The sequence below is a fragment of the Carcharhinus amblyrhynchos genome, chromosome 3 (assembly GCF_965287045.1).
Source record: "Carcharhinus amblyrhynchos chromosome 3, sCarAmb.v2.hapA, whole genome shotgun sequence".
In the NCBI taxonomy this organism is placed as follows: Eukaryota; Metazoa; Chordata; class Chondrichthyes; order Carcharhiniformes; family Carcharhinidae; genus Carcharhinus; species Carcharhinus amblyrhynchos.
Window position 1 is genome coordinate 60,685,185 of NC_137326.1, and position 10,728 is coordinate 60,695,912.

Here is a 10,728-nt window from a genome sequence, read left to right on the forward strand (position 1 = left end):
TCTCGCTGATAGTACTGATATGTGCAGCAGTCTCACAGTACTGCTTCGCTGGCAACACTCTCTCAGTACTGTTGCGTTGACAGTGCAGCACTCCCTCAGGACTAACCTCCGACAGTACATAACTCTCTCAATACTGGTGTCTGACAGTGCAGCACTCACTCAGTACTGACCAACTGATAGTGCAGCACTCTGTCAGTGCTGACCACCTGACAGTGGAATACTCTCTCAGTGCTAACTTTCTGACAATAAAACACTCTCAGTATTGACACTCTAACTGTGGAGCACTCTCTCAATATTGACTGGCAATGGTGCAGTCTCTCAGTACTGAATTGCTGGGCAGCACAGCTTCATCAAGTTTAGCATTACTGCCTCACAGTATCAGAAACCTGGGTTTTATTCCAGCCTTTGGTGACTGTCTATGTGGAGTTTCTGTATCTGCACCGGTTTCCTCCCATAGTCCAAAGGTATGCAGGATAAGTGGATTGGCCATGGTGAATTGCACCTTAGTGTCCCAAAATGATGGGGTGATTTGTGACATAAATACATGGGATTATGGGGATAGGCCAGTTGCTGGGCCTGGATAAGATGCTCTGTCAGAGAGTTGGTGCAGACTTGATGGGTTGAATGGCCTCCTTCTGCACTGAAGGAATTCTGTGATAAAGATATTTGCAAGGAACCTATGCCAAATTCTGTTGCGTTTGAACTTCTTGCCATCTGTACTGCGAGACCCATCTTTTATTGACTGTACAGGAAACTCATTGAGGTAATAGGGAGCTGATTCCTGTAGACAGGTTGACAGTACATAGTTGAACTATGCACAAAACTGACCAATATGCTCAATATATCAGAGTTGTATGTGCTTTATGCCCCTTATCTCCTGTTGGATTAATGATCTCTGAATCTTTGCAGAACCTCGTGTTGTGGACAAGGCTCCCCACAGAATGAGATATTTCAGCACTTACTACAGGCCAGGTAGGAAATCAAAGGATGTTTACAGAATAAATAACAAGTCAGTTTACATAACTGTGTGGTTATCTAACCTATGTGAATTATCAGAGATGGAGTTGGTTACGTATCTTTGCTGTACAATCATTGGTTAATATTTGCTGGCAGATTTCATCCTGTTCCATGGTGACACTGCCTCGTCAGCAATGGGAAGATAGCAATGATACAGCACTAACTGCTCTCTATCTCTGTGCAAATGCCTCTAATCTCAGTGCTAATATTCCAGAGTTTCCACTGGCCTCTTATGTGATGGTACTGTGCCTTTAAGAAATATATCTGAGCCATGTTCCTGTGTAGGATCTGTTCCAGCAGTTTTTTTATGCACTCAGAGCTGTAATATCTACCGGCATGTTGTACTGTTGTTGCAGCAGCCTAGTTATTTCTAATGGCTAGAATGTTGGTTTTAGTCTGAACTAATTCAGTTCTGCTGTTTTCTCCTGGAATTTTGTAGACTAGGGCTTCATTGGGATGATTGGTTGGTATGGTCATGTGATGGGGAAGCCTGGCTTTTACACAGAACATTCAAGCTTAGATGCTGCTGTTGAGCTAAGAGAGAGAAGTCCCCCTTAAATCAAAAGCAGAGGAAGAGGTATCTTTTTCTGTCTTTGGGGTCTGGAGATTGGGAATTACTGGTGGCTGGGTTTGCTTCTCTGAGGTTGTGCTGTTTTGAGAATATATCCTGCTCTGAAAATTGCCACATGGACTTCTGTCCAGAAGTGTTAAAAAGATGAAAATCCAGCATCACATGAGCATACTTGTTTTTATGCTAATTCTGAAGAAGTATCGCTTTATTTCGGCAAGAATATAATCTCAGTTTTCTTCCTCTGCCTGAATTGTTGATTCTGCTGTCAGTGTCAATGATTTTCTGTCTCTTCAATTAATTTCTCATTGCCAGGCTTCTCTCCTTCAAGCTCTTATTCTCCTGCTTCAATGTTCCTATTTTCCAGTGGCTTTTCCAAGGAATTTGGTTTATTCTACATTGTCTCCTGTAAACGCTGTTGGTGAATGCTGCACTGTTTCTTGCTGATCCTAATAGTTTTCCTAGCTACTACCATGTTTTTCAAAGTGCTTGCTAGATTTTTTCTTAGCTTTGATATAAATAGGCTGCATCTCACTTCGACCTTTTAACCTACTTTTATTATTTGCTGTAGTTCTGGGTTAAATTTATTCAACTCTTTTTTTCGTTCTTACTTCACCTTCTGTTGTGGCTTGTCTTACTTTCTGACTGATTAAAGCTTTATTGTGTGGTTGTAGTTTATTGCTAACACCTTCCAGGAACTTCTCATTATAATACAAAAGAATGGGACACAACTGAATCTTGCTGTTTCAGCTCTTATTTAGACATTTAAGGTCTTCTGTTGCCCTCTTTCTGGGTTTTTTCCAATCCCTCCACCCTCCAACATGTTCCAATGCTCCCACCTCTCTGGGATATTTCAATGCTCCCCCTCTCCAGGATGTTCCACTGTCCCTGTCTCCAGAATGTTCCAATGCACCCCTTCTCCATGGTATTCCAATGCTCCCCCCTCTCCAGGATGTTCCAATGACCACCCTCTCTGAGATGTTCCAATGTTCCCTCTCTCCAGCATCTTTTACTGCCTGCTCTGAGTCTGGCATTGCCTCTTCCTTGAGAGTTTATTACCTCCTCTGTGCTCCAGTGCTACCTCTTCTTTGAGGTCTCAATTCCCTCCGCTGAGGTCTTGTGTTTCTTACAGACCTCCTTTTGAGAGTTGCCCTCTATCCAGGTGTTCTTTCATTTCCGTGTCCCTTGTCCTTTGTTCCTTCTTGTTGTTGTTGCATTAAATGTTGTGAAGCTTTAAATGCATTTCCACTTTAAGACTGTCAACTGCCACAGCTGCTGTTTCTCTCTTTCTCTTTCGCTCTGAGCTTTTCCTGCACCTCTGCAGTTTTGGCAGCAACTACAGCATCTCCTCTTGGGCCCTTTATAAATGGTATAACTTCTCTTTTTTTAGCTGCTGAAAGACTTCTATATCAATTTCCATAGTTTCTCTTTTCTCTAGCTGGCTGGAGAGTCTGATTTTCTCTCCTTGTTCCAATATCGATCTTTTTGTCAACTTCACCAGTGGCTCCTGTGCTGTCCAGTTAGGCACAAAATCTTGTAAAAACTTCTTACTTCTTTCTTTTTTTAGCAGATAAAGACATTTTTTTGTTCCAAAACTTCAAATCTTGACTGCCTACAATTCCTCAGTGCAGGGATCACTAATGGAACGGCTGCAGGCTCTCCTGTGATTGGGAGCCATGCAAATCTCAGCTTCTGACTTTCTTCTGTTTCTGGGACAAGTTCTGCAGTACCCTGAGGCTTTTCTTCTCTTTTTGATTGACATGGGGGGTCAGAGAAGGTTTAGTGGGAATAAAATCAAGGAAGTAGGCAGTGGGTCTCATTGACAAAATGAGCTCAGAGAGTGCACAAGGGCAAATGGGAGAGAAACTGGAGGAAGATATGAGCTCAGGGCCAAGTGGATTAGTGACTGCCTCTATAACTTGACAAAGATAAACTTTCCTTCCTGATTCTTCTCTCCCTACCTGCAGCCTCTGACACATTGATCACACCATTGTCCTCCAAAGCCTCTCCACTATCGCCCAGTTGGGTGGGACTGCTCTCACCTGTTTTGCTGGCTCAGAGAATGAAGGAATATGGGGGATGGGTGGGAAAGTGGAGTTGAAGCCCTGATCATACTGAAAGGTGGAGCAGGCTCAATGGGCTGAGTGGTCTACTCCTGTTGCTGTTTCTGAAGTTCTGAACATTCTTATCTAACCCTCTATCAGAACATGATAATATTTCTAAAAGTAGTTTATTGGCTGTAAAGCTCTTCAGTTCAGCCAAATCACAGTATAAATGTCAATATTTTTCTTCCTTTCTCTACCCAACTGTGGCTAGGTTATCACTTGCTCAATGGTTTCTCTTCCCACTACCTCAGGCGTTCCCCAATGGATTAATCCTCGGCCTCATCTTTTTTCCCAACTACATGCTGTCCCTCAGATCCAAAAACAATGTCAATATGCTGACAGCACCCAGCTCTACCTCACCAGCACCTACCTCTCCGACAATAAATTATCAGATAGTTCATCCGACATCCAGTACTGGACAAACAGAAATTTCCTCCAATTACATATCAGGAAGATTTAACCATTGTTTTCAGTTCTTAGCTGTGAACTCCATCCATCACCACAACAACAATTTGCGAATAAACAAAACTGTTCACAACTTCAGTGTTATAATTGACCTGGAAGTGAGTGTCTGACCATATAAGTCACTAAACTGAAATATTTCCACCTTTGCAACATGATTGACTTTGCACCTTACTCATTCACTGTTCAAACCTACATTTGTGCCTTTATTGCCTCTAGACTTGACTATTCCAACACAATCCTGGCTGATCTCCCACACTGAATCCTCTGTAAACCTGATGTGTTCCAAAACCCCACTATCCATGTCCTAATTCACACTGAATCCTGTTCACCTATCATCCCTCTGCTGACTGACTTACATTGGTTCCTAGCAATCAAGCAATGTCTTGATTTTAAAATTGTTTCTAAATCCTTCCATGACCTTATCCCTTCAGATCACTTCCAGTGCCATAACCCTCTATGCCCATCTAATTCTTGTACAACTGCAATTTTAACCATCTACCATTCATTGCAGTGCTTTCAGCTGCCTACAGCCTAAGTTCAAAAATTCTTTCCCTACAGCTCTCTGCTTCTCATTCCTCCTTTACGACACTCCTTAAAACATACCTCTTTGACCAGCTTTTGGTCAAATGATCTGGCATCTTCTTATGTGATTCATTTCATCACCCACATCCAAGGACCACCCACCCTTTTCCATGTGTGCGGGACTGCGCTCAGCAGGTGTGTGCGGGACTGCGCTCAGCAGGTGTGTGCGGGACTGCGCTCAGCAGGTGTGTGTGGGACTGCGCTCAGTAGGTGTGTGCGGGACTGCGCTCAGCAGGTGTGTGCGGGACTGCGCTCAGCAGGTGTGTGCGGGACTGCACTCACCAGGTATGTGCAGGACTGCACTCACCAAGTGTGTGCGGGACTGTGATCACCAGGAATGTGCAGGACTGTGCTCACCAGGTGTGTGCAAGGCTGCACTCACTGGGTTTGCATGGGGCTGCGCTCACCAGGTGTGTGCAGGACTGCTCTCACCAGGGTGCGCGGGACTGCACTCACCAGGTATTATGAGACTGCGCTCACCAAGTGTGTACAAGACTGCGCTCACCAGGTGTGTGCAGGACTGCCCTCACCAGGGTGCGCGGGACTGCACTCACCAGGCATGTATGAGACTGTGCTTACCAAGTGTGTACAAGGCTACGCTCACCAGGTGTGTGTGGGACTCCCCTCACCAGGTGTGCGCAGGACTGTGCTCACCAGGTATGTGCAAGACTGCACTCACCAGGTATGTGCAAGACTGCGCTCACCAGGTGTGTGTGGGACTGCCCTCACCAGGTATGTGCAAGACTGCACTCACCAGGTATGTGCAAGACTGCCCTCACCAGGTATGTGCAAGACTGCACTCACCAGGTATGTGCGAGACTGTGCTCACCAGGTATGTGCGAGACTGCGCTCACCAGGTATGTGCAAGACTGCGCTCACCAAGTGTGTGTGGGACTGCCCTCACCAGGTATGTGCAAGACTGCACTCACCAGGTATGTGCAAGACTGCGCTCACCAGGTATGTGCGAGACTGCGCTCACCAGGTATGTGCGAGACTGCGCTCACCAGGTATGTGCGAGACTGCGCTCACCAGGTATGTGCGAGACTGCGCTCACCAGGTATGTGCGAGACTGCGCTCACCAGGTATGTGCGAGACTGCGCTCACCAGGTATGTGTGAGACTGCGCTCACCAGGTATGTGCGAGACTGCGCTCACCTGGTACGTGCGAGACTGCGCTCATCAAGTGTGTGTGAGACTGCGCTCACCAGGTATGTGCGAGACTGCGCTCACCAGGTATGTGCGAGACTGCACTCAGCAGGTGTGTGCGGGACTGCACTCACCAGGTATGCGTGAGACTGTGCTCACCAGGTATGTGCGACACTGCGCTCACCAGGTATGTGCGAGACTGCGCTCACCAGGTATGTGCGAGACTGCGCTCACCAGGTCTGTGCGAGACTGCGCTCACCAGGTATGTGCGAGACTGCGCTCACCAGGTATGTGCGAGACTGCGCTCACCAGGTATGTGCGAGACTGCGCTCACCAGGTATGTGCGAGACTGCGCTCACCAGGTATGTGTGAGACTGCGCTCAGCAGGTGTGTGCGGGACTGCACTCACCAGGTATGCGTGAGACTGTGCTCACCAGGTATGTGCGAGACTGCGCTCACCAGGTATGTGCGAGACTGCGCTCACCAGGTACGTGCGAGACTGCGCTCACCAGGTATGTGCGAGACTGCGCTCACCAGGTCTGTGCAAGACTGCGCTCACCAGGTATGTGCGAGACTGCGCTCACCAGGTATGTGCGAGACTGTGCTCACCAGGTATGTGCGAGACTGCGCTCACCTGGTACGTGCGAGACTGCGCTCATCAAGTGTGTGTGAGACTGCGCTCACCAGACATTGAGAGGTTTTTAGAAGATTGAAATTCAGCTGGGCAGTACAAATTCAACAGGAGAAAGGAAGTTAAATCATCTAGGTACATCTGGGAGATCCGAGAAAATGTACGAGAATTTTACCAACACTTCGACTCTCTACAGAAGGAAAATGTTTGAAAGAATCACAGGATAGAACCAAAAGCTCAAAGAACTGAGTTATGAAGATGGACTATTACCTTTGCAGTAAACGTTGTGTTCTCCTTTTTTGATGCAGACCACTGCCCCAAGCTGAGGCACAGAAGGGAAATGAAATTGGAGAGAAGAAGCAGCTGTCATCAGATAACCCCCTCAGCCAGGTAAGCAAAAGCTTCTCGGAGCTGCTTGAAAATCTGTGTGTATGTAAGAGAGTGACTTAGTGAATCTTTGTGTATCAGCGTCTGTGTGGGAGTATCTATGCAAGAGAGTGTCTGCCTGTGTGTGTCAGTGCCTGCCTGTGTGTGAGTTCTGTCATAAGAACATAAGAAATAGGAGCAGGAGTAGGCCATCTAGCCCTTCGAGCCCGCCCCGCCATTCAATAAGATCATGGCTGATCTGTTGTGGCTCAGTTCCACTTTCCCGCCCTCTCCCCATAACCCTTAATCCCCTTGCTTATCAAAAACCCATCAACCCGCGTCTTAAAAATATTGAGCGAGGCAGCCTCCACCACTTCAACGGGCAGAGAATTCCAGAGATTCACCACCCTTTGAGTGAAGAAGTTCCTCCTCAACTCCGTTCTAAACCGCCCCCCCCTTTATCTTGAGGCTGTGCCCCCTAGTCCTACTGTCTTTTTTGAGTGGGAAGAGTCTTTCCACCTCTATCCTATCCATCCCATTCAACATCTTATACGTCTCAATGAGATCTCCTCTCATTCTTCTAAACTCTAACGAGTACAAGCCTAGTTTATTCAGCCTCTCCTCATAGCTCAACCCCCTCAACCCCCCCTGTCTGTATGACTGAGTGTCTGTCTGGGAGCGTCTTTATCTCTTTATGTCATGAGTGTGTTTGTGTCCTCCTACCTCTTTTTATGTACCTAGTTCAGGGTTAATATTAAATAATAAGTCCTGTTTGTGAGTGGCCTGTATCTCAAGCATGTATTTCAGTGAGTGAGCTGAAAATAAATTTACTGATCCCAGGGAGACACTCCTGTGATTCTTCAGAAGACAGCTGCAGACAAAGAACAGAGAACAAAAGAACAAAGAACAAAAACAGCCCGGGAAACAGGCCCTTTGGCCCAACGAGCCCGCACTGCCATTTTAACATTACCAGTCCCCCCCTCCACCCATGACCCTTACCTATGATTATAGCATTCCACATTGAGGGAAACTAATTTCGAGACAGTTTATTTTCCAATCAGCCTAATAGCACATCTTTGGGGTGTGGGAGGAAACCGGAGCACCCGGAGAAAACCCATGCAAGCACGGGGAGAATGCGCAAACTCCCACAGACACTGGCCCAAATCCATGTGTCTGCACAGCAATCAGTGATAGTCACTGAGCTGTCGTCTTGCCCAGTATCTGGTCCAGTTTAAGCACACACTAACGACGTGAAGCACTAGGCTACTCTCAGATATCCAAGAGCTGCCCTAGTATGACCCTTCGCGTGTATGCCCCTCGTTGGACAACAAGGCGGACCGACATGGTCAAGGATAAATCAGGCTTTAAATTGTTGCTCAAAAATTTACCTGCTTGTGTGTGACAGGGCCAACTAATACTTTAACTGTCACCTTTTGTTTCCACAGTGTTTTGATGGTCGTGCGATTGATCCAAGTATGTCTTCTATTGTTTTCTGAACTTCACAGTTGAATGTGTAAATGCTGAAAAATTAGGTTACATGACAATGAACAACATGAGCCTAAAAATTATGGGCAGGTGCGAGGGTAACAATGTGTGTAGGAGAGTGGGGAGTTGAACGGCATAGTGTGTGCTTATGTGTGTGTGTGATTTGGATTGCGTACAGTGTGTGTGTGGGTGGGGAGTTGGATGGGGTACAGTGTGTGTGTGGGTGGGGAGTTGGATGGGGTACAGTGTGTGTGTGGGTGGGGAGTTGGATGGGGTACAGTGTGTGTGGGTGGGGAGTTGGATGGGGTACAGTGTGTGTGTGGGTGGGGAGTTGGATGGGGTACAGTGTGTGTGTGGGTGGGGAGTTGGATGGGGTACAGTGTGTGTGGGTGGGGAGTTGGATGGGGTACAGTGTGTGTGTGGGTGGCGAGTTGGATGGGGTACAGTGTGTGTGGGTGGGGAGTTGGATGGGGTACAGTGTGTGTGTGGGTGGGGAGTTGGATGGGGTACAGTGTGTGTGTGGGTGGGGAGTTGGATGGGGTACAGTGTGTGTGGGTGGGGAGTTGGATGGGGTACTGTGTGTGGGTGGGGAGTTGGATGGGGTACAGTGTGTGTGGGTGGGGAGTTGGATGGGGTACAGTGTGTGTGTGTGGGAGTGGAGTTGGATGGGGTACAGTGTGTGTGTGGGTGGGGAGTTGGATGGGGTACAGTGTGTGTGTGGGTGGGGAGTTGGATGGGGTACAGTGTGTGTGGGTGGGGAGTTGGATGGGGTACAGTGTGTGTGGGTGGGGAGTTGGATGGGGTACAGTGTGTGTGTGGGAGGGGAGTTGGATGGGGTACAGTGTGTGTGTGGGTGGGGAGTTGGATGGGGTACAGTGTGTGTGTGTTGGGGAGTTGGATGGGGTACAGTGTGTGTGTGGGAGGGGAGTTGGATGGGGTACAGTGTGTGTGGGTGGGGAGTTGGATGGGGTACAGTGTGTGTGGGTGGGGAGTTGCTTGGGGTACAGTGTGTGTGTGGGTGGGGAGTTGGATGGGGTACAGTGTGTGTGTGTGTGGGGAGTTGGATGGGGTACAGTGTGTGTGTGTGGGTGGGGAGTTGGATGGGGTACAGTGTGTGTGTGGGTGGGGAGTTGGATGGGGTACAGTGTGTGTGTGGCGGGGGAGTTGGATGGGGTACAGTGTGTGTGTGGCGGGGGAGTTGGATGGGGTACAGTGTGTGTGTGTTGGGGAGTTGGATGGGGTACAGTGTGTGTGGGTGGGGAGTTGGATGGGGTACAGTGTGTGTGGGTGGGGAGTTGGATGGGGTACAGTGTGTGTGTGGGTGGGGAGTTGGATGGGGTACAGTGTGTGTGGGTGGGGAGTTGGATGGGGTACAGTGTGTGTGTGGGTGGGGAGTTGGATGGGGTACAGTGTGTGTGGGTGGGGAGTTGGATGGGATACAGTGTGTGTGTGTGGGTGGGGAGTTGGATGGGGTACAGTGTGTGTGTGTGGGTGGGGAGTTGGATGGGGTACAGTGTGTGTGGGTGGGGAGTTGGATGGGATACAGTGTGTGTGTGTGTTGGGGAGTTGGATGGGGTACAGTGTGTGTGGGTGGGGAGTTGGATGGGGTACAGTGTGTGTGGGTGGGGAGTTGGATGGGGTACAGTGTGTGTGTGGGTGGGGAGTTGGATGGGGTACAGTGTGTGTGTGGGTGGGGAGTTGGATGAGGTACAGTGTGTGTGTGGGTGGGGAGTTGGATGGGGTACAGTGTGTGTGTGGGTGGGGAGTTGGCTGGGGTACAGTGTGTGTGGGAGTGGAGTTGGATGGGGTACAGTGTGTGTGGGCGGGGGAGTTGGATGGGGTACAGTGTGTGTGGGAGTGGAGTTGGATGGGGTACAGTGTGTGTGGGCGGGGGAGTTGGATGGGGTACAGTGTGTGTGTGTTGGGGAGTTGGATGGGGTACAGTGTGTGTGGGTGGGGAGTTGGATGGGGTACAGTGTGTGTGTGGGTGGGGAGTTGGATGGGGTACAGTGTGTGTGGTTGGGGAGTTGGATGGGGTACAGTGTGTGTGGGTGGGGAGTTGGATGGGGTACAGTGTGTGTGTGTGTGGGTGGGGAGTTGGATGGGGTACAGTGTGTGTGGGTGGGGAGTTGGATGGGGTACAGTGTGTGTGTGTGGGTGGGGAGTTGGATGGGGTACAGTGTGTGTGGGTGGGGAGTTGGATGGGGTACAGTGTGTGTGTGTGTGGGGAGTTGGATGGGGTACAGTGTGTGTGTGGCGGGGGAGTTGGATGAGGTAGAGTGTACACTCTGGGAGGAACTTTCCTGTCCCGCCCACCACGGGAATCGTAGCAGACTGGGGAGGCGGATCATGCAAAAGTCTGTT

At 49.0% G+C, this 10,728-nt stretch overlaps 1 protein-coding gene across 1 annotated transcript in view; it reads left to right on the forward strand.

The window, feature by feature from the left end:
* LOC145341186 (cadherin-related family member 4-like) overlaps window positions 1-8,375 on the forward strand; it is a 103,918-nt gene extending 95,543 nt beyond the window's left edge. The window contains exons 18-20 of the mRNA XM_080186109.1: window positions 910-972; window positions 6,822-6,903; window positions 8,325-8,375. Of these exons, the coding sequence (XP_080042235.1) occupies window positions 910-972; window positions 6,822-6,903; window positions 8,325-8,375 (196 nt within the window). The remainder of the gene's footprint in view (window positions 1-909; window positions 973-6,821; window positions 6,904-8,324) is intronic.
* Window positions 8,376-10,728: the final 2,353 nt, after the last annotated feature.